At 38.6% G+C, this 24717-nt stretch overlaps 1 protein-coding gene across 1 annotated transcript in view; it reads right to left on the minus strand.

The window, feature by feature from the left end:
- Nucleotides 1-24717, minus strand: part of VCAN (versican) — a 111335-nt gene that overhangs the window by 4942 nt on the left and 81676 nt on the right. Inside the window, exons 9-12 of the mRNA XM_010578053.1 lie at nucleotides 24102-24215; nucleotides 20764-20877; nucleotides 13714-13872; nucleotides 12864-12946 (exon numbers count right to left, since the gene is read on the minus strand). Of these exons, the coding sequence (XP_010576355.1) occupies nucleotides 12864-12946; nucleotides 13714-13872; nucleotides 20764-20877; nucleotides 24102-24215 (470 nt within the window). The remainder of the gene's footprint in view (nucleotides 1-12863; nucleotides 12947-13713; nucleotides 13873-20763; nucleotides 20878-24101; nucleotides 24216-24717) is intronic.

Here is a 24717-nt window from a genome sequence, read left to right on the forward strand (position 1 = left end):
GGGGGGGAGGGGGGCTTCCTGCAACACCTAGTGCAAAAAAAGAAAAGCAAGTTCTGTGTGTATCTCATGAGCCAGCGAGAAGGAAAATGAGGAGGAAGGAATATGCCTATGCATGGTGTGTATTAATGTAATTTAGGGTGCTCCAAGACCCCTTTTCCAAAAGGCTATTTTGGAATGGCCACTGAGCCAAAGGTCTAACACCTTTTTATAGCAGAGCTGGTTAAGGATGCAGGAATCTGATTGGAAAAGGTCATGCTACCACAACATAGAAAGCTCCTACCGGCTAAACCAGAGATAGCTGAGTGAATGCACACACAGAAGGCTTAGGCTTGCTGATAGTACTGCCCCAGATACCTGCTCCGTCTCCTCTACATGGGGGGCTGTGATGCACCTTCCAGAGCACCACAAAGTATAAGGCATTGAAGGAAAATTGGTGTAGGTTTCACTCATGCTGCAGGGAAATCTGTCTGAGTGTTGCGGAGATGGGGTAAGCAGCAGGAAGCAATCACCTCTCACCTTCACCTCTGAATGTCTTACTACCCAACCCAGCTGAAAATTAAGATGTGCTAATGTAAGTCATGAGTGTATGCACGGTTGGTTATACTGCTCAGACAATGGGCAGCAACTTCTTACGCTGAGGCAATCCAATAACCTTCAAGAATATGCCCAGACATACAGACACATAGAAAAATTAAACAGCCAGGTTAGTGATAGAAAATTTTGATCAATACACCCTGACAGCAAAAGAAAGACTTAAACAAGCCTTGCAGCTGTTTCTTGTGGAAATTATACTACAGACATGTTTGCTTCCATAGGGATCAGAGTGTGGGAATTAAGGATATTTAATGGCTATTGGGGGCGTGTGAGCTGAAGGTGCTCAGCAGCTTGCCAGCTCCCACCCTAAGCACATAGACTCCATATGCTCTTACTTGCCTTGCCATAATGACTCCAGAATATTTGTTTGCTTTGCTGGCAGCGCTGCAGTGTAATGGCAAAGGCCAATCTAGGCCCTGTGGTTTATTCAAGAATGTCTGATATCCTCCAGCATGACTTGCTGTTACCTCACATTTGATATCGTCATTGCACAGATTTATTTTGGCTGAGTAACTCTGATTTTGCTTGGGTTTAGTGCCAGAATTGCTTAGCAGAGGAAGTTCCAGACTGCTGAATTGCTTTCTTAGGTCTCCACCCAGCTCTTCTGTAGTTTTTCAATGCCTTATTTAGCCACTGATAATGGGATAATGATACAAAAAGATTCTCACAGTTTGAGTGGAATAAGTTGCTAGACAAATAAACTAATATTTTGTTTTCCTCTTACAGATACATTTTTGCATGACCATGAGCATGATGCTGTTTTTCAGTTACACTAGTCTAAATCAGGAGTGACTACACTATCTCCAGTAAAACTATATCAGCAAAAAATCAATAGGAAAGAACCAAATTGCATAAGTCACATATTGATTTGTACTGTTTGTTTTCAAAGGTATCCCTTGCAATCTCTCATACCAAGTGTGCTAAGACTCCCCTACCCTTGCAATAAGTGCAGTAAGCATCTAAGATTCTCAGGTCATAATTATTCTGTTGAGAAACACTGCTCAAAATACCCTGAATACAATTCCCTTTTCGAAGTGGCTATGCCATTTAAGATCCTTGTATTTCAATGCATAATGTCTTTTAGAAAAGTATATTGTACAAAAAAAAAAAAAAAAAAAAAAATTAACTTCCGGCCTTGGCAATATGTATCATTTAGGTTTGTTTGGTTTTTAAGATCATGTCCAAAAAAGATCAGGCATATTCACAGACGAGCCAAAACCTGCTGGCATTGTTCCAGCCACCCTGCTGCTAGGTTATATCTTCATGTAAACTGTCATTGTCTCAGCAGACCAATGAAACTGCACGAAGGAGCACTGTGTTTGAATTAATAAAGCTCAGGACATCCTTTTGCCAACAACCAAGCTTCAGTCGACACCTTTAGCAATACTTTTAGCTGTATCATTCATAAGATATGACTTATGTTTCTGTAAACCTAAATAGATTCAAATGCTAAAATACACGGAAGAAAAGCTGCTATGACCCTTTTATTCCTCCCTCAGCAGAAATACTTAACACTGGATGATCACACAGAGGGACATAAAAAACATTACTACCCTGGTTTTTAAGCAACATTACTATAACACATGTGAAGTTTTCCCGTGGATTAAGATGTAAAGCACTGCCTGACTGTACATTTTAGGACATATAATCTTAATTATGTACATGACTCAAAATGTACTTCAAAGGAGGTTTGGCCAGCTACACTTTTCTCCTCCAGCTATTAAGCGTGCTTTGCTGAGATGGCTGTGGAGAGGGAAGTTCAAAGCAATGCAGGGGAGTGAAGCCTGGAAACACACACCTCAGGCTCAGGCAGACACCACTGCACCTGCCACTCTGCAAATCTCAACATCCATGATGGCAAGATGCCTGGGTGTTTTTTATCAAAAAACTGTGGTTTGTGTGTAATCAGGCAACTGCAGGACCTAGCACTGGGGACAGGATTTTTGTCCCTGTACATTCATTTGGTCCTTTGGGAGCCACACCACTTGTCTGTCTTGCCATCATTTCAGGCTGAAAACTGGAGCTCTTGTTATGCTCTTTATGCCTTTAATTATACTGTAATAATTAATTAATCTTTCTTGTACAGTTTTTTTGTTGAAATCAAAGTCTGTGCTGACACATTAGATTTAGTTGTTCTAGCTTTCTCTGGTAAAGATCTCTGAAAATCTTCCTGCAGAAAGAGGGTGAATGGTCCATGGGTTAACGGAGCTGCAGCTGAGATGGGATTCAGTTCTTCAGGCTTCCTACGTGGCATTAGACAATGCACTTGACTGGCTGATTCCCAGTCTGTAAAACAGTGACAATATATTCTCTTGCCTCACAGGAGGAGCTTGGATGTGATGGTTACAAGAGCCCATGAAGACATGTTATTAAGTTCCACATTTTGAGGGAGGATTTCCTTATATGGCATTGAATTAATGCACAGCCATAATCTGCCAGTTGGGTGACAGGCTGACTTTTCACATAAATTAAATCTAAGAAAGCCAGGATTATAGCAAGAACTGTAAAGCAGCTAACTTTATTAGCTACTCACTATTTTTTCTCATTCAGATGTCTGCTAATTAAACTGAATGAGCATAGCCTTCCCATCATGAACAAGATCCTACCTTGTGGGAGATTTGTTATTTAAATTTTCAGATAACCAGCCTTATTTGAGAGACTCATTTCCTTATTAGTGAGTAATCCACTCAGTTCTTTCAGATGTTTGCACTGCCAAGCTGAATCCATGTGTAAGCAGTATCTCAGCTTTGTGACAATCATCTGGAAATTTCAGTCATTCCTTATCTTCAAAAGGCATACCAAGTGGCTGAGATCAATCGCTTGGATTTTGTATTCCAAAATAGTCAACAAGCACTGTGTTTAATGAAGCACAACAAAATAAACTACTGATGCAAACAAAACTTTCCTGTTTGACCTCCTTAATGTGTAAAGGCAAATAATCTTCTGTACATAACTAAAGACAGGAGATAATTTACTTGAAATACATCTGTTTAGATTTACAGGGTTAATGCTTTTCCTTCTGGGAAAAGGAAGCATGTTTTCAGCATGTTTGAATAAGCTTAAAGTACAAATCTGTCTTGGCACTTTTGGGGACCTGTAATTTCCAGTGTGATTTTTATTTTCATTCATTCTAGCTGCTTCCCTGTCTGATTGCTTCCTAATACAAGACTAATAAGGCAAATAAAAAAAAAAAAAAGGAAAGATGTAGGGACTGGCTGACTGGATACTTCATCATAAAGTGAAGCAACTCTTCCTGCTGGGTATTTATCACTAAACAAGCTGAAACCACCACTGCAAATCTTACTGACTATTGTCCTTTTTTCCCCCCATAACTCTGCTAAGAAGAGGAATACACATTTTTCACAATAGCAAACAAATTCTTAGAAATCTTTATCAGGAAAGCCCCTGAACAAGTCCCTCGCTGTGGAGGTTCTGTTGTAATTGGATAGCTTAACTAAAAATTACATTTCACTTTCAGTAAGTCCTGGCAATTACCCAGTTTTATAGATTGGCTGAACTACAACAAGATCAGCACAAGGTTCCAATGAGTATATGGATCAGTTCAGAAAACCCTCGTTCGTGGTTCATACTGTTATACAGCACTGATTCTGTTACATGAGACGCTGATGGGAAGTTTCAAAGGCATTGCATTTCCTTTTGATAAAAAAAATTCAAACACATTACTGTGAAGATTTGGCAATGTCTGAACTACTTCCATTAAGTTCACCTAGTATTTAAATGCATTTATACATTGGGAAAGACAAGAAACTAGCTTAGAGCATAGGCTCTGTTTCACTTAATTTCACCCCAGTCCTGCAAAGGATTTTTCTGTTTAATTTTATGAACGGGAGCAGTCTGACAGAACTCACCAAAAGCATTCATGAGATTAAAAACTCCATTCAGTAAGTGCTTAAGCATATACCTTGCTTTAAAGACATAGGTGGTGCCCTAAACTCTATAGGGTAGATCCCATGCACAATTCAGACACATGCTAAAGTAACTTGCTGAAGGAGGCACCAAGCTAAGTGTGTTGGTAAATCTTTGCTGGGAGAAATTTTAGTCAATTTGAAGGCAGCTGCTGTATTTAAACTTATCTACAAGTACACATAAAAATCATGTCATGATCCTGATATATGTTATATCATAGTTGAATGGCTTCCCTCAAGCCCTTAATCTGAGCTTTTTTTGCATGGGATTTGGGAAACTGGCAGGATTTGGATGAGGCAGGCACCCAACACTCACCATTACACAGTCACACTGTGAGAAAGACAAACTCCCAGAAGGAGCTTTGCTAAAGACCCTTGCAAAAGATTTCACTTGAAAAGGTTTTTTGGTAAGAAAGCAGTGGGATGTATTGAAAGACTCTTTGATTTCCTGTGCAACAGCTTGCAAAAAAAGGACTCTGAATAACATACACTCATGTATATCTATGAATATCCACAAGCACTGATTGCATATTGAATAAGCTGTCAGATCTATGCAAAAATAACTTTGGGAAAGAAATCTAAGGAATACAAATGAAACAAGTAAAAAAGGCTAGCTGATGAAGCTGAAACATAAAAGCACTATTAGTACTATCTTTCAGGGGGGAGTTTTGTGTGTGGAGTGGATGACTAGCTCTTTGACGTTTTTTTTAAAACAATAGCGGAGTATGACAACTTTTCCATGAGAAGCAGAAACCACTAAGTATAGCAGAAAACTCCCACTAGATGGCAATGTCTACACATTACTGAGTCCAGATACTAACTGTGTAGTTCCACAATAATAATTCAGAAAAGTTATCTCTTTTATTAACTCTTTAAAAGCTAACTGAAGCCAGTGGACACAACTCCATTGACTTTTATCTGCTCTGTACCAACTCTTCTTAGAGTAATAACTTTCATTATGGTTCGCACACTGTATAGTTCAATTTTGTGGGTATACTGTGTGTGTTGGGCTTTCAGAAGTCATCTTAGCACAGAGGCTGAAAAATAAGTGGCAAAGAGCTGGTGAAATTCTCTTGCTAATGGGCAGGTGGTTTACTGTGGAAGAAAAGTATGGTAGGGTATTAAATGTTGGTTAGTATAATACATGTTCTTTGGAAGTCACACTAACATAGTTATATATTATCAACATGATGCAAATTGCATGGGGTGTGACTTATTCTTTTTGTACACAACTACCAGGACAGCCACTGAAAAAAGGAAAATCCTGCACTTTGTCATTTATATCAACAATTACTACAGGTTTGAAGCTGTCCAAGAGTTTTAGCCCAGAGCCAACCATAATGAGGCTCTGAAGTAACTGCTGACCCCCCTTGTAAAAATGAGACAAAACCCCACTTTGTCCAAGAGGCCCTCCTTACTGCCTATGACATACTGAACTAAAAATATACCTGTCATTAATAACATTATATAGTTCTCCTCCATTTAAATGCAGGTCAAATGAGCATCTTAAAAAGAGGCTGTAATGACTGACTGCAGCACAAAACGAAAACATTTGGTAGATTTAAAATCTCCTTCTCCAAGGATCCTGTGGGACATGGGCACAATAAGCTTTTTGTTTGCAGCTGACTACAGTACTTTTTAGTTTGTTTGCTTTATTTAACCCTCAGAGGCAGGCTCCTTCCCTACAATACTCCATGCCTTTTGAAGGTTTTTGTGTTCAATGAAGTTACTCTTTCTGAGAGGGGTGCAGTTACAGATTTGCTCAAGTTAAACCATTCTGATTCACTGACCAATAAAGGAAGGAAAAGAGAGGGCTTTGTTTTTGCCAGAATTAAACTTCTGTTTTATTTTGTTTTTTTTTATTTGGTTTTTTTTTGTGTTGGTTTTTTTTTAATATAGCTACCTAATATTGACAACCTCAGGTCCAGCATTGCAAAACACAAAGCATAAACGCTCCTATGCTGAAGGGAAGAAAAACTAACGTAGAGTCTCTGGACAGTTTTAAAAGTGGCAATATGCCCCATTACTTTCCTAGCTGGCAGCATTCTCCAAGTGACAGACAATCTGGCCACCGACACTAGCCAGCTCCTTATTACAGCACTAATCTTATGTAATGGGAGTGAGCTCACCGCCCTACAAAGCACTAATTATCAGCAGCATTTTCCAAGGGATATGAATAACTCCCCTTGTGAGACGGAGGCCCAAGGCACAACCCCAAGTAGCTATATGCGCTTAATCCATAACATGAATAGCTCCAAAGGACTCCTTTACCGCTGTGCCTGCTCACAAGGGTCCTTAACAGTGAAAGGCCAGCAATCCAAATACAATGGAGAAGCTGCCAAAAGCAACACCAGATTTTTTCTATTTGGATGGGTGTGCTTTACAGCTGTAAAAGTTACTATTCACAGAACTAAGTGAATTATTTAAATTCAATTTCCCTAAGATATTTTCAAATGTCACATTGTGTTCACTCTTCCTTTGATCAAGCCAATTATTAAATGTCTCCACTGATAATGGAAGTTCTGTTATTTTGTAGTTTGTATTACATCAAGTTTTAAGTATACAAAGATCCAAGCAGGCATGGACAAATTCCTCTGTTCACATAGTTGTGCGAGTATTTGGGCCTTGCTTTCTTCTCCTGTATCACTGTGATTTTCCCAAATACCTTTTTTTTTATTGCTTAGAGCTTCTTATGATAATTGTAGGATGAAGACTGTCCATGATTCATCCTTAAAGAGTTGTTCACTATCACAGAAATGCTGGGAGAAAAGTCTACAGAAAAGTGCAGGAAAAATTTTGATTCTGTAATTTTTTAAATGTAAACACAGTCTTACATATAGCCATCTTCATTCCCATGTAGAATGTAAATCAGAGGAAAACTAATGCTTTCCCATACCAAATGCCAACAGAACAGCCCTATAACTACACTGCAATAGAAGAAAAGCAGAGCTAATGAAACATGCTCTTTAAAATATTATTTTCTTCTGCCTCTTCCATCTGTCAATGTAATCATACCTGAAATGTCTTGAGCAGAAATTGGCTTTATTTTAAGGAAGTAATGAATAATGAAGCTTTAAAAATGTTGGGGTGCTGTGAGTTCTCTGAACACACTTCAGTACCTGCTCTCACTACCTTCACCTTTGAAACAAATTATCTGAAGTTAGGGACGAGGCAGATACGCCAAAGTTTGCAGCTTACAAATTCCCTTCCTACTGGCCCATGCTATTTCAGATGTTGCTAGTATTCCAAGTCCATGGTTGTGGCAGTGGCCCCTAATCTCTAACTCTCACTGAACTTGCACCACAAGTGAGGATCTAGGTTTCCTGAAAGAGCATTCACTTTTTATGCTGTACTAACACAACTGCTATCAACTCTTTTCCCTTGATATAAAAAGGGAATGGTTGCTGCTGCCAAAGTGTTCTTCATGTGGCCCATCAGGTCCAGAACACCAATCCACCTCTCCCAACCACTGGAAACACTGAAAAATTCTTTCTTTCAAAAACAGAAAAAAGAAAAGGGAACAGAGAGACAGAGCAGCAACACATTGTAGATGAAAAAAGATAGCTTCCTGCCATACAGATACAGTAAATAAAATCAGAACAAATCAGATTCATATGGATGGTCAGCAATGGATTCCACAGTTTAGTATAATTATAGCTTATTTTGTTCTGCTTGTTGAACAAGGTAGCCTAAGCTTAGCCAAGGAGCTTCTTTGAAGACATACTCTGACCTTAGCCAATAAGCTCCCAATTTGTTTTTTAAAGAAATTGCAAAAAAGACAAATGTAAGCAAATTGTCCTGGACAATAAAATACAATATAATGAAATATCAGTTACCTAGAAAGTAATTTCTTTATGGAAAAGTAGGATGTGGACCGACAATTAAACTTTAGGGCATGAGAGCTATGACCCAACTACTTCAATCATGTTATTTTGCACTTTTCAAGCTCAGTATGTGTTTGGGATGTAGTGGGTACAGCATTCTGAAAAGGCATCTTTTTACTGGGAGATGATGAGACTTCACCTACACAACCCAATCCATTGCATAAGATTATGACATTTTGCCTGAAAGGCAGGAAACTGCTGAGCAGTTTTAAATTAAAAACCACTTCACAGTTAAGAAATAAACCTGCCCAAATCCCCTAAAAGCACACAGATAACTATGCATCAAACACTTCAGTGAGGTAGATCAAAAAGCCTCCTCAAGTTTTCTTTGCAAGAACAGAGCCTATAGTACTATGATTTAGGAATGTGCCCATTTCTATTTTGTTAGGATAATTTCATTTGTCTTAAAAGCTCTTGTTATGGAAAACAGGTAGACTCAAGACAGATATGGACAAATGTCATGTGGACCAAAAAGTTTTAAGTACTATTCCTTGCTTTCTCACTGAATCAGACTGTACTTGCTTTGCTATTCAAGACATCAACATTTTCCTTGAGGAACTCTGAGAATCAGAGCATGTATTTACAAGATCACACTTCATTTATTCGAATACTTGCTTACTGGCATTATTTTTGCAAGTTAAACAGAAATTCCAGTTGATACCTGAAAAACATGCACAGGAATAGAGGGGCTTTTTTGACTGCTGCTGTTTTTGATGAATTGCTAACAGCCAGTATTTTCTATAGGGGTTAAAAAAAGAATGGCAAGATATCAAAAGTGGCTGACTATACTTACTCCACTACTAGGCCCCTAAATAATTGCCCCTGTTTTCAGTAGGGCTGTGGGCCTGTCAAGGGTATTCTAGGTTCAGTGTAGGTTTCCCAGTAAGAACCTTAATTCTATATGCTCACTTTTTAAAAATCTTGGTTACATTGTCCCACACACCTTAAAAAACAAACCAACCTCCCATCCCAGTGAAGGGTCATGAACTGATCTCACCTGGACACTGCACAGAAAACTGAATGGCCCTCGCTTATTTGATTGGCAAAACTATGATCCACTGATTGATGAGGAAAGGAAAATTTCCACAACCTCATCTGAGAATTTAAGCTTTCTCACATTACTAGGCCAATGACAAAGGTGAGTTTATCACCCTCATCTCACATGGAGAGACAAGAAGTGTGCTCAAAAAAAGCCCCCCCTGTATTTTGGTAGCCAATGGAAGTCGGAGAGGACAAGATTTACATGGCAGTGCTGCATATGGCTATGATGTCCACAAAAAATAGCTAAGGGTAGGCATGTGTATTTAATAGTTCACTGTAGTCAGAAACAAAGTGCAGTGCACTTGGAAGTATGTTTGTTGGTTTTCACTGAGGAACTCATGATGTGCTTTGTCCAGCTATCATTTTTAATGGTGACTGGCACTTAGCTTCAGCTTAAAAAATCTGGAAAAACAAAATTTGGCATGAGCTGAAAATGTCAAAAAATGGCTGATTTCCTTCCATTGAACTCATTGGTTGAAATACCTTTTAGATGCAAAGAAAAAAAAAGGTATTTGATCCTTTTTCCAGAAATTGCTAATAAAACACATGCCAACACCTGGCAAAAGAGTTCCTTTCAACATACTGAGTATTTAAGTTGTGGGTTTCCTTATGTCCATGGAAAATGAGTACCAAAGTAATCCAAACTTATTCCATAATCTCCCATGGTAGAGCCTGTGGTTCAATGATTCCCAATTCTAGGGGCTTTTTTTTGGTTCAGAAAGAAAACTCATGTGAAAGAGAAATCACTAAAATATATCACAGCTATTTCATCTGGGCAGTACTGGGTCAACTGCAGCACTGCACCAACAATTCCATCCACAATATGTCTTGCTGTTGCTGTTCATTTGCTTTTTCTTTTAAGTCTACCAAGCATCAGAACTTTTTTTTTTTAATCCAAAACCTAATAAAATCATGTAAGCATGTAATCCAAGCTGTTATTGGCAGAAAATTCAAACAAGTATCAAAATAAAGATGAATGTATGTCAATTGCATATGCACAGTCTATCTAAGAGCTGGAGTGACTTTTCTGATAGTATATCCAAGAAAACTCTTATATCAGAGGAATCCGCACCAGATTTGAGAAATTGTTCTTTATGCCAGAAGTGTTGAATAGAACTGTAGATAGATAATATTGTCTTGGAGAAAGCATGGAGCTGGGCAACAAAGCTAGAAACAGCTGAATTACAGATGCACCCCGACACGTAAAACACAAGAAGGTTATTTATATTTTGGCTATATGCAAAAGCTAGCTCTAATCTCAGAATTCAAGTTAGAACCTAAGTGTTGATGTAATAATGCTGATTTTTATGATCATAAATTATATTAATGCATTTAACACTATCATGACTACTGTTCACCTGCAAATATATAAATGATGTAATTTTTGGACTTAGTATTCAAATTCTTTGGAATTTTAAGACAATCATCAGGGAAATACATTTGATTCATATATTTAATTATGTTATTGTTCCTATTAATTACTAGAAAAGTAATAAATCACTGCAACCAGAAGAGTGGTTAGAAAGTAAGAAAAATAAGTTAAAAACTAGGGAAAAGAAGCAAATGAGGAAGCTGCTCAGAACCATGGTATCCAGAAACCATATGGAATAAGTTATGAGGGAAACCTATTGAAGCAATGAACATAAATGATTTCAAGAGACACCTAAATTGTTTCTGAAGGAAGAGACAGAGGGAAGTTGTTAAAAAGAAAAGAAAAATAAAGTGGAAAAAAGATCAATCAAAAGATAAATCTGTTGGACAGATGGTCTTATTCTGTTCCTAGGATATCTTTGTTTCTTAAAATTGAAAATTAAAGTAAAAATGTAATACCACATTTGCCCAGTAGCCTGAAATAAAAAAGAGAATCTCAGCCCCAATTTTAATTTCCTTGAATTCATCATTCAGTGACATACCAAACTTGTCTTTGGAATATATGAGTGTATATCTCGTTTTACAATTCCTAGTGTAAGATGGGCTGCCCCTTCAGGCACTACATTTATGCCCAAATTTATCTCACCTAACTTTAGATCCCTTAGTAAAGTGTAAGATCCTTGACCAGCCACTGCAGACAGCCTGGACCACCCCTGAGCTCCAACCAAACCTGAAACACCCTCAGAGGGTGCCTGTTACTGAGGTGTAAGAAGCCACATCAGGAGACAGAGAATGAACTCACACAGAATGAGTAAAGTTCAAGGCCATGGCACATCTTGTGCGCCCAAAAATACATGAGGATAGGCAAGAGAAAATGATGAAATGAAACCCTTCTGCTTACATTCTGCAAGATTTTGTGGCTCCAAGCACAAACGGGTGCACTGGTACCACTGCAGATACACTGAGCAATCAGTCAGGCAACAAAAACTTTCATTATCTTTTTCTTACTCCCTGTGCTGTCACCTGCCACACATGGTAGTTTCCCCAAGAAATGGCTGATTTACAAGTCATTTTAGAGGATTTTAAACCTCTGGTTATTTAATGAAATGGTAATAAATGAAACCTGCTTTGCCCCAGGTGTCTTTCTAAGTAAGTTGTAGCCACATGGTATGCAGCAATGATCATTGCATGCATGTGTGAGCATGTGCATACGTGTGTCCAGATGCTTTCTGCTTTAAGAATTCACAACTGGAAAGGAAAATAATACGCATAACCAGTTTGGGGTTTTTTAATGTAATGTTTTCAATAGGTGTTAAACAGCAATAAATCACCTGTCCCTTCTACAAAAGAGACTGTTTTGAATTGGAAAGAGCTCAATCATTTCCTGTATCCATCAGCTCTTTGATTTAGGTTAGTTAAACGTAGGTAGAGAGTGTTCTCCCTCTCCTTCTGCTGATTTTCCTTCTTGTTTTAAGGCAATAGAGGTATCAACAGCATCTTAAAATTTTATGGACAGATTATTGGTTACAGGCCTCCTGAACCACCTAAGGATGGCTGCTTCTCTACCCTAGCTGTAGAGCTGCCATACAGACTAGAAACAATCTCCAACAACGCTTGCGAGGCTCCTTTGTGCACTCTCACAGATCCAGTGAACACAAGAGCTTGAATGCCATATTCTCACCCCAAAAATGCATTCTGCTTCATATACAGAAGGGAGAGGAGAATTGCCACATGTGTGCTTGCGTAAGACCAGAAGAGAACAAACAGCTCCTGCAGAGACCCTTAAATTACAGTCTTAGACTTTTTGAGTTTTTCTGTTTGGAAGCTTTGAGAGCTCCCACATATACAATAAAAAGAACTAAGAATAAGATTTTAGAACTACACCACAAAATAGTAGTTATCCCAAAAGAAGAGTTTGCTGGCTGTTTGCATGGGTGCATATTTAGTGACTACATTTTTTCATGAAGCTTTCCTCATTGCTGGTGGGAATTTGATAAGCCACCACAAAAAGAAATGAATGAGTGATTTCATTTCAAAGGCATCTTACCAGTGGGCTACCATCAGTCCAGCGGAAATCACGCTCAAACATCTTGTCATTGAGGCCAATCCACTGGTAGTCATGCCCAATACCTAAGGAACCAGAAGGATATTTTTATTAACCTTCCCATAAATGGAAGAGATTTCACCAAAGAAAATAAAAAGAATTTGCACAGAATGAATCAGACATCCTGTTCTTAAGATTCTTCTACTCATTATGCAAACAACTATTTACAGGCTGTTTTTCAGCTTTTCGGTTTTAATTTGGGATGTCTATAAATACGCAGATTCTCATCTACAGTTTTAAACAATCATGTCTTTTCTCTCCTGATGGTGTCTCCCAAAGAAAACAGATTAGTTTCCTACCTGAGAGCATATGATGGGGAGGAAAAAAGGCAAAAAAGATTAAAATAATAAAAGCATGTATTTTAATCTATGTTTTTAAAGTTTTGATTAGGCTGTGACCAGTGTTGTCTAAATTGGGTAACACAACATACAGGAACTATTTCTTTATGCCTACCTAACATAATATATGGTGGCTTGGTCATTGATGTCAGGTGCACAAAAAATCTAACACCTCCAGAAAAAGATGTTTCATCAATTTCCAATGCCAAAAAACCAGTTCCCGTTCTCCTCCTCAAAAACAAAGTATTTGCTATGTAACAAATAATAACTTAATAGTTATAGGGAACTTGCATTCACTGCAAAAATAAACATGAAGAACACAAAGTGTGCCTTTTAAACATTCTAAAAGTATATTTTAAGATGGAGATGTAAAAGCTGAGTCATCAGGAGGATATTTCACTAGCTTTGAACCCTCAGTGCCCACTCTTGCTTAGAGGAATCCTAACAGTACATACGGTTCACAAAGATCTGCTCCTCATGAGACAAGATGCTTGTCAAGTGTGCTCCCTGGAGACGGCATTCCCTTTCAGCTGTGTCCCATGTACGCCGATGGGCAAAGTATTTGTAGCACTGTCCTTGGAACTTGTGCCAGCCATAATCACAGGTCTCCGTGTCTGTGACAAATAAATAAATCACATCTCTGTCAATGGGCATGAAACACAGGCATGTTTCATGCAAGCAGATAGATTTTCTTCAGGGCAGAAGTTCAAGAAGATACCCACCTGTTAAGCAGTACAAATGCAAACAATCAACACTCATCCTTGAGACCTCATTACATTTTCCAGTACTGCTGTTTACCCAGTACAAGCTGCAAAAATATTACTTATATAAGGTGTATAACTGCAACTGGCAACTTTGTGAGCGTCCACTGCTCAAATTGTGCTGTATTTGGACAATCTCAGGAGGACATCTTCAGTCCATAACTCTTGATGAATGAAATGTCTGGATGTTGGACTGCAGTTAGACTAAATTTCATCTCAGTTTTCTGAGTCTGTATGTGGGGATGGGAATTTTTACTTGCAAGGGCAAATAGTTCTTTGAGTGACTGTACTGAATTACTTTGGTTTGGAGGAAACAAATAACTGAAAATAATATGAAGGAAAGTGCTTTTGATTGTTCAGTCCACAGATGCAAAGCTGAAGTATTATCTTTCTGAACCTACCCCTCCAAATCCTCCTCTAAAACCCACCTTCCTTGACAAAGTCTAACTTAATAAACTTTAGACATCAGTTTCTAAGGAAGGCTGTAAAACTGAAATACAAAATAATGAAATGCACATTGTCTGTGCTTGTATGAGGGATGGTACTGATAAGAATGCATAATAGACAGAAGTTTACATCAGCCAGTATATCCTTCCATCTAAAGAGAAATAAATAAACACAAGCCCTGGAACAGTAACAATCCATGGACTTGACATTAATATTTTGTCAAGGTTAGGCAGCTGTAAACAGAACAGATGGCAAGAACCAACAAAGTTCCCGTTCCAAGTTTGCTTCTGCATCAACACTGCAGGAATTAATCACAGACGAAAATCAGTATTAATAAGATTGGATTAACAAATATGATGCCTGAATGTGTCTGAGCTGTGCTTGATGATCGGAAGAACTTGCCACTGAGAAGAGTTTTAGGAAGGAATGGGAGAAACAATAGGGAAAACTCAGACTGTTTTGAGTTACGGCAGATGAAATGGCATCATAAAGGACACTTCAGCACAAGATTACAGCTTGTTCTCACTACAGCCAGTTCCAGCTATCTAAGCACATAATGGCTCACCCTGAAAGAGCTCAGTTGCAGGATGTTGAAGAACTGAAACACAAAGTTTGGCCTTCCCCACCCCACCCACCAAACAGAAATTTGCCACTTCCCACCAAGTTTTACCAACCCCTAAACAAATCTGTGCCTGAAAGCAACTGTCTGGCATTTCCAGAGGTATAGATATGTTCTGGGTATGAAATTGGATTTATATTCAGTGAGCCAATATAGTCAATAGTCAATAACATGCTTTGGCCAAAGGGGAGCTTTTTGCATTAGTACAGAAAAAGCCAGATATTACAGTATATGCCAACGACATACAACTGCAAATTCTTTAACTATGATATTTCTTAGGTTTGAACAGCTACCACCTGAAAGACAATTGTGGAATAATTTTTTCACAACAGAAGGCTGTTTCTTAATTCATAGCAGGAAAAGGCCATTCACATCCTGAAGCACCAAAATGTCTATTTTTTAAAAAAAGTATTTAAATCTTCCAAGATAAAAACTAGAGTTTACATGTACATAAATGGATTTAAAAGTGCAAACATACCACTTCGGAGGTTTATCAGAATTTCTCTGACAATTCCTGGCAACACTGATAACAGAGCAGTCATTGTCTTAGGAGTCTGGTATCAAAATCGTTTTCTAAAAGTCATCACCACAGACATAAATCTACCAAACACAAAGGCTTACACTGATTATGTCTCTTCTATTTTCAACAAGTTAAGCTGTAGAAAACTGCTTGTGCCTTGAGTAATCCCAGCTATGAAAAAGGAATGTAATCTATACTACCAACTTGTTAGTTTTTTATCTTTTCCCTCTTTGTATTCTGTATGAGGACCAGGCTGCAGATACAGCTTTAATCTCTGGCATCTAGGCCATTTTAAAGTTTAGTCTGCCTTTGGCTTTCTAGAACATTTGTTTAACCACACAATGCTGACTAACAGTGCTATGTCCTTTGTGAAGGCACTTAAGATTTTATTATTCATCTTGTTCAGGTACACCCTTGTCCCACAGGAAAGAAGTCAGATAATAACAAGTAGCATTGCATGCTGAGAAAATCGTGGCCAGAGAGCATTTCCAGGCTATTCTAATCAAGCCTTTTCTGGCCTCTGCTAGGGAAGAAGTGCGCGATTTAAGAGAAGATCTGCTGAAACGCACATGGAGGAGGCAAAGATGCTTGAAAACACAAAACCTAGAAGACTGGGTTCAAAGAATGAGCAATAATGGCCTGAGCATGAATCATAAATAACAAAATTTCTTCTCGTAAGGTAGAGGGTGCGGAACGGTGACATAGGTACTCTTAGTTGAAATGCCTGCACTGCCGTGCACATAAAACTCCCTCTTATCCAAAATGGCATGTTTTTTTCCGAAAGGGAAAAGTTGAATAACTTCTTCTGCACCTGTTTGTAGCCCAAATCTACAAAGACAGAAAAAGACAGAGATGATGGCTACAAAATACGTACAATTTTTAGAATAGGAAAGAGAAGATTTGGTGTTTGGTTTGGGGTTTTTTGGGTTTTTTTGAGAGGAGAAGTTAATGAGAAGAGGGGAGAAAGGAATGTGGAAAAGGGAGAGTCAGGAGGCTAGAGGATGAAAAATGCAAACCATGCAAGTAAAAATGTGGGGACTGTTTTGTCTCTGCAGTGTTTTGTCCTGAGTGTGTGTATCTTACTACGTTAAAAAAGCTGAAACGGTGACACAAAGGTAAGGCCTTCATATAGGTATAAGTTATTAATGCCTTTACTGAACCAGTAAAGTCTAATTGCAGGTGGCTGTACATTTTCTGACCCGATCACCTGTGAGCAAATAGGTGCAAGCACTTACTGGATACAATACTCCATGTACATTGTATACTTATCCAGGGAGGTAATCACAGCTTTCTGTAACCTTATTCCAGAACGTGATGGAAAGACTGAAACACTCTTGCCATATTTATGGTGTTTTAAAAGTTGTCTGACTAGACTTAAGATTTATGACAATTTACAGGCCTTTTCAGTGATGTGTGCAAGGAGTTACTTACACAGCTTCTGTTCTCTGTAACTGCAATTGTATATGTATAACAACATCTCTAAACTCTGCATTTAAAAAAAAGTTCTCTGTAGGTTTAATACATAGATAGCTACTGCTTTTTCAACAGCTGCAACAAGCTGTTGACAATAGGTGCCTTGTCTTTAAAGAAATTCCATAAAAGGCTTAAAGAAAATAAAGAAACACAGGTACTAGAACATAATGAGAGTTCTACTCAGCTGTGAATTTTATCTGTTATTGTCTGCCTTCAGCTAATGAACAGAAGTCTGAGGGCCATTAGCCCACACATCTTGAGGAGAAACAATTTCTCTGGTAAACATTCAAAATAATCTCTTCTCAGCTGAAAGACATCAGTTAGAGACCATCTGTTTTCAGAAAGTATCTTTGCACTGAGCCCTTCTCAAATACTTCCATCCCAAGCTACCAAGCCCTGGGAACAAAGTGAATCAAATGAGACCAGAGTAGTCACAGACATTTAAACAATGAACTTGGGTTATAAAAAACCATTGTTCCTGATATGATGATTAAAAAACCCAGTTGTTTTATTTTCAGAACCTGGAAGGCAACAGCTGGTTTTATTATCCCAAGGAGGCACATCCCATAACAAACAGATATATGCCGTTTTGGCACACAGGTCCATGCATGCAGCTGCATTTGGTAAACAGGCTAGCCTAGGTGCTCCTGCAGAGATCCTGCAGTGGAGAAACCCAAACCTTAAGTTTAAAACACAAACACAATTCCTTGAAAGCAGGTAGACACCAGTTAGAATAGCAAAAGGAGAAAAAGAAAAGGAAGCAGAAAATTTAAATAGGTGCTCGTCCAGTCCTGATAAAGAACACTTATTCTTGAAACTGAGGTTCAAATTGCAAGTCTCTACCATTTTGTTGTTTCCCATGTAACTATTCATGAAGGAAGGTACTCCTCACCACAAATACAGATGGCCAGATAATGCAACAACAGACTTTCATATACCCCACTGGTCCCTGGGGACTATTCTCTACAGTTGGTTCCACCAGCCCAGTGTGAAACAGGGTATCAAACAACCCTCCTCTCCTCTTTCCTCAAACATGGAGCTTGCAAAGCAACACTTCAGGCAACAAATTGGGAAGATCTGAGCTCTGGGCTCATTTATCTGGACACCGAGAGTACTCATAAGGGCTTTTCACAGGGGGATGACAATGGAAAGACTGATGGCTCCCCCAGGGTAAGACTTGCATGAAGATCTACTGTAGCCTGCAGTCACCCTTTGAAAAAGTGTTTTTGGCATATTTCTGCATTTTCAGAAGTGATGTTCAAACGTCACCAAGTGGCATGCAGAATATGCATCTGTACTTTGAAAAGATACATTTTGTGGGCAAAAGAGAGTATTATCTAACAGAGTACTCCACTCACATTTAATCTAGTCTGAACCAGAGGCGATGCTGGCTTACTGAGCCACCAATCTAGTTTAAAAAGGAAACACCCTCAGCTGCTCTATTTCTAACATCAGACAACTTTAGCTCTCTTCAGGAAGAAGTTCCTGGGCTCAGATTGTCTGCTGAACTGTTTCCACCTGGCAAGAAAAACGGCTGTCAGGGAGCCAATTACAGCTCACTGAGTCTCAGGATTGATTTCCCTCACCCTAGGTTAGATCACCCTGAAGGCTCCTCTAACTTCTACCACCTGCTGGAGCTGCCCGATGTGCAGCTGCACTGTCCTCTGGTCACATCCCCTCCTAATGCTGAGACAGGCGTAATACATCAGCCAAAAATCCTTTAGTCTAGAAAAGTCTCACGGGGGCATTTGGGTGAAATTCTGAGCTATAAGTTTTTCCTGTACCAGTGTGATGGGACAAGGACACGGTGGAGTTGTCTCCTACTTTGAGCTTCTTTTCCAGAGGCAATGTACACTCACTGCTTCCATTCCCTTCCACAGCATTTTGAATACTCAGCACCATGCCTAAGAAAGGCCTTCAGCCTGACTTTTTTCAAAGCTTTCTAAAATGAATAGTATATATTGGAGGGGAAAAAAAAAAAAAAGAGTAATGAAATATAATCTCGGTGTGCTCAACTCCACCTTTCCTGTGGTACCGAGGTACACATTCTGTCGTTCTGGCTGGTCTTTAAATCTAGTGAGGTCAGGACTGGTGCCTTGAAATAAAGCCTGCTTGCCAGACAAGTGTGTCTGAATTGCCAACACAGTTTTATTTTGTCTGGTGGAGTGGAAATTTGGCACTAAATGCTTTTCCCAAGTCCCAAACCACTGCAGGACTTTAAGTGGAGGAAATTTAAATTCCAAAGCTGAGTGAGCAGGGCTCTGGTTCTGATTGACAAACTAGGAAATGTTCCCATTAACCACCTAAAATGTGCTCTCAGGTTGGTCATAAAAAGCAGCTCAAAGCTACCACGGTACTCAGAGCCACTCGCTACTATGGATTTGCTGCAATGAAGGGGAGGAGGAAGGGAGTGAGAAGATTTATTTCTTTTTTGTGAAAACACTGTCAACTTGTAATTTTGGAGAACAGATTCAGAAAGACCTTTCAAATTGCAGGGTTAGCCAGACTACAGAAAAAGTTAAACAGTGAAAAGTGCTGGAGCTGGTCAGTTTTGAGAGTTTTCAGCTCTGACAAACAAATCTCTATAGGTTGAGCTAGAAGAGTTTGCAAACTGCCTTTCACTGAAGATGAGAAACAAACAGGAAAATAACACAGTATTAATTAAACAAATCCAAAGGCCTAGTTCATTCACTTGTGGCCAAAACCATTCAGCCGAAGAAAAAGAGAAAAATATTTTCATAAGCTTTAGAAAGTACACCTTAAAACACCACTTATTTTTCCCATGGAAATGCCTTCATGAATTTTACTGACAAAACAGATTTTGCTACCCTATTCCTCCTCCTACATGCACATACTGAGTAAGCATCTTGCACTGTCAGTATTTCTTGTAAATACAGTGGGATTTCTTGCAGGCAATGTTCTAACAATTACAGAGACCTGGATGTTTAATCTGATTTCAGTTGTCCAGTTTAGAAAGCCTTTTACAACTTCTTTGTAATTGTGATCCTGCACCTACTATTCCTAAAATAATCACAGAACAAATCGGTTTGAAAATTCTGGGATGAAGTTGTAAAGGCTATGGTTCCCAGTGGATGAGTAATCTGGCGTGTTCAGTAGATTATTGCTACTTTCCAGCAATACTTGGAAGTTACTGGTTCTGATATGTCTCTCATACTGTATATAATTTTTTAGGACAGAAGCTTGGTCAGAGAGTAACTCTGTTCCCACTCATTATTCCATAAGCATCACTACAGTAACAAGAGAAACTCAGTATGTGTCTTCCCCATCATTTGCAAGCCAATATAAGCAGGCTGTGCTTGCCTTGGAACCACCTGAAAACTATACAGCTGTTGTTATTTTGACACAGAAACTGCACAATATATCACTTTATATTTGGTACAGGGGTAATGTGACTTCTAGTCAGGTTAGCATGTGGATAGAGTTTGCTTTCATCCATCTGCAAAAGATGGTGCAGATTTAACAAACAAAAAGTCCTGAGCCACAAATTATGGGAGTCTAACACACTCAAAAATTATAACCTCTCCTCATCGCTGATGACTTCCCACAGATTTTGACAGTTTCTTCCATCCTTTCAATTTTAGGAGGCTTTGCCTAGTTGCTCCAGAAGGGTCTTGAAATGGAAACAGATGACCTTGATCACCATAGATTAAAGAACACACCTTACCTTGTTCACAGAGAGCACCTACATAGCTTGGCAGACACAAGCAAGTAAAGGTATTGAGGCCATCTATACACGTGGCTCCATTCCGGCATGGGTTAGACTGGCATTCATCGATATCTACAACATAGAGATAAAAGTGTTTTTAAAATCCACCCACCTCCTAAAAGGGAAATGTTCTTCAGCTTTAGTCATACTTATTACTAGGACCAGTTCAATCCAGAAGAATGAAGTATTGCAAAAGATCCAAATGACCAGTTTATTTGCATGATAACTGATCTCACTACACACAACCTTCCTTTCTCTTCATCCAGATGCCAAGAAGCAGTTTCCTCAGGAAATGTGACATTACTGACCCACAATTTTATATCCTGCACTCTAACTCCTGAGTTAATTTCTAAAATCTAGACCTTCAATTCCTCATTTTGTAGCTGAGAAAGAAGTGATACTGTGCAGTGTGTAGTATTTTCCTGTACTGGCAGAAAATTTGACTTAAGTGTGTGACCATGGCACAAAAAATTCTCATCAAGTATTGGAGACCTCAAATATCTTCACAAATCTCAAATATTGGAAATCTTATCATATATCATCAAACAGACTGCTAATTTCAGTCTGCAAAGCAGCATGCCCTGGCATCTTATTGGTTTGCATTTCTCATTTCATCCTTGTCTAATATTATCAAGGTAAGGACAAAGCATCATAAAGACAATCTCACTAAATGACCAGTCAGATAGTAACATTCATAGTCATGCACAAGTTTACTGCTAAGCCTATGGCTCTAGAGTAAACAAATAACATTTCTCTCCCCTGCTTCTCTGGCTGCTAAAATACCTTGTCTTTGCCTTTTAAATTGGAGCACTAGTTCATTTAATATAATTATTTTGTGCATTTATTTGCACAGGTTATAAGCTATTATGTCTCTTTATAAAGATCATATGGTGTTTTCTAATGAGTGCTGTTTCTCTGAAACAATCACAGCATAAACTTTGCAAACATCTTAGTCCAAAGTGAACTGCTGGTAGTGATTGACTATTAAAGTATAAGAAAGAAGTTAAACACATCTACAAACCACCAAGCAGTTGTGCAATCCTAGGAATAATTGCTGCATCACCTGAAAGGTTTTTTAAAGATACTTTTATTTAAATAATTACTTCTGTTCAAATTTTATGCTAGGTCCTATTTGTTTCAGTCATTTGGAAAGCTCTCAAATCAATGTTTTATGCCTCATATACAGTCCATCCCTGAATCCAGGGCTAAAAACGCTGAGGTTTACTTTCTTAAGCACCACAGAACATATTTCTATATGGTGACTGGCCGTGGAGTGTCGCACTCCAATTTGTTAATAAGCCACTAAGAGTTTTAGGGGGCAAGAAGTGGCCAGATTATTCTTTTATAATCTAAAAAAAAAAGAGAAAACTATTATCTCTGACCTCTGGTTTGCAACCAGGGCATGCAATATTCTCTGACAAAGAAGAAGATTTAAGATGCAACATCTAAAACTTGATATCTACCAGCAGCAACCCACTAGGGAACTAGCAAACTCATCAACATGAGCTAGGAAAGCAGAGAAAAACACTGGCTAATTATTTTTTTAATCATATACTGTCTTGCTGAACACAAATAAAACCATAGTAATCCTGACAATTGTGCTGCACTGATATCAACCTTTGGGTGGGGTTGGTTTTTTTCTCCCAAGCTATATATGATGAGTTCTTTATACTAGGTTCGAAGGAGGTAAGGGATAAAACTAGGTGCACCAGAGATGACCCTGGGGGCAGCATGCCGATGTTAGGGGTGGATTCGATAACCCAGCTCAAATGCATCTATGCCAACACACACAGAATGGGCAATAAACAGGAGGAGCTGGAAGCCATCGTGCAGCAGGATAGATATGACTTAGTTGCCATCACGGAAACATGGTGGGATGACTCCCATGACTGGAGTGCTGCAATGGATGGCTACAAGCTCTTCAGAAGGGATAGGGAAGGTAGAAGAGGTGGTGGGGTGGCTCTCTATGTTAGGGAATGTTTTGACTGTACAGAGCTACATGATTCTGATGACAAGGTGGAGTGCTTATGGGTGAGGATGAGAGGGAAAGCCAGTAAGACAGATATTGTGCTGGGAGTCTGTTATAGACCGCCCGACCAGGTTGAAGAGATGGATGAATCGTTCTACAAGCGGCTGGCAGTAGTCTCAGAATCGTGTGCCCTTGTCCTTGTGGGGGACTTTAACTTTCCAGACATGTGCTAGAAATATAACAGCAGTGACTAAACAATCTAGGAGGTTCCTGGAAAAAAAAAAAAAAAAAAAAGAAAAAAAAAAGAAAAAAGAGGAAATGGCCTCAAGTTGAGGCAAGGGAGATTTAGGTTAGATATTAGGAAAAATTTTGTTACTGAGAGGGTTGTCAAATATTGGAATGGGCTGCCCAGGGAAGTGGTTGAGTCACCATCCCTGGAGATATTCAAAAAGCGAGTGGACAGGGTACTTCAGGACTTGGTTTAGTGGGCATGGTTAATGGTTGGACTCGATGATCTTGAAGGTCTTTTCCAACCTAAATGATTCTATGATTCTATGAGTTTAACTCATTTTAGTAACATTGCATGAGTTTTTTTCTTTCAGGTTTGGCAGGCAACTGTGTAATAGGCAAATCCATGTTTTTTATCAGGGAATGAAAGTTACAAATTTTCAAAAGCCTAAACCAGCTCTACACTAAACAGCCAAACTACCACTTCTATCATACTTTGGCTTGCTGATGGAAGGAAAAGCTAGTTATTCTGAACTGTACTGGTGAGTCTCTTCAAGCTCCCAGTCATAGCAGGTAAACACAAATGTCACAGGCAGCTGAGGACCAAGAGGTCCTCAGCTAGAAGAGTTACCAAAATACTAACTTATACCAAAGATGTATACAATTATGATCATGTGTACAATTTTCTTGAAAAAATATCAAGCTGGCATTCAGTGCTCAGCTTCCTAGTCACATTTGGGATTAGTTTATCTTACCACTCTTTCAAATAATTACACAAAGCTCTTAAGAACTATCCCAAATATTAATGTTTATTTGGTTTTAGCTGATGTATTTATGAATTTAATGTTATGAATTCTAGGTCATATAGTTCATTTACAATTGTCTTAATGTTTGTGTACATACACATCTATGCACTTTATTGGGAGAGACAAAAGGGGTAAGGGGACGTCCTTCATTTTATGGTTCTCAAGTAAGGCGTCATTGTAGAATTTTTCAAATGTCTATGTATTCTTCAACTTCAAAACACACCACTTTTGCAGTTCTTATGTATGAAAACTTTATACTAGACTTAATCAGTATCTAGATGGCATCAGCTTACCTAATTCACACTGCTCGCCGTTGAAACCTGGCAAACATGTACAGATGTAAAATGAACCACGTGGATAACAGGTACCACCATTAAGGCAGGGATTGCTTTTGCATGGATCTTGGCCTGTTAAACAAGTAGAAAAAGAATTGACACTGTAGTTTAAAGGAACTGGTGTCTTTTTGATTTTTTGGAAGAAGAAATCTTTCTTCATTTCTGCATGGATGTTGCAGGCTTTACTGTAGTTACAGAAACTCTATTAACATAATAGACTACTGAGAATAAGATGGTTTTGTAAAATAGTAAAGCTTATTTTCAGGCATCACTATTTTCAACTTTAACAACAACTTGGCATTTACTATGAACCAGTATAAATAATTTTCGGAATTATATTTTTTCATAGCAATTTGTACTATATTTGGCAGTCATGATATTCTATTGAGGATTTAGTTTGCATGACATGACAATTAATTATAGCTGAAAACAGTTAAGCATATGCAAAATGAATGGAAAATGTTTTGGGGTTTTTTTTCAACAGGGTTAGTTTATGTAGAATGATTGGGTACACAGAACATACTGGCTGGCTGCTGTTGTTTGACTGTTTTACATTTGATCAACCAATGCCCAC

The sequence above is a fragment of the Haliaeetus leucocephalus genome, unplaced genomic scaffold, assembly GCF_000737465.1.
Source record: "Haliaeetus leucocephalus isolate CR32 unplaced genomic scaffold, Haliaeetus_leucocephalus-4.0 Scaffold598, whole genome shotgun sequence".
Classification (NCBI taxonomy): Eukaryota; Metazoa; Chordata; class Aves; order Accipitriformes; family Accipitridae; genus Haliaeetus; species Haliaeetus leucocephalus.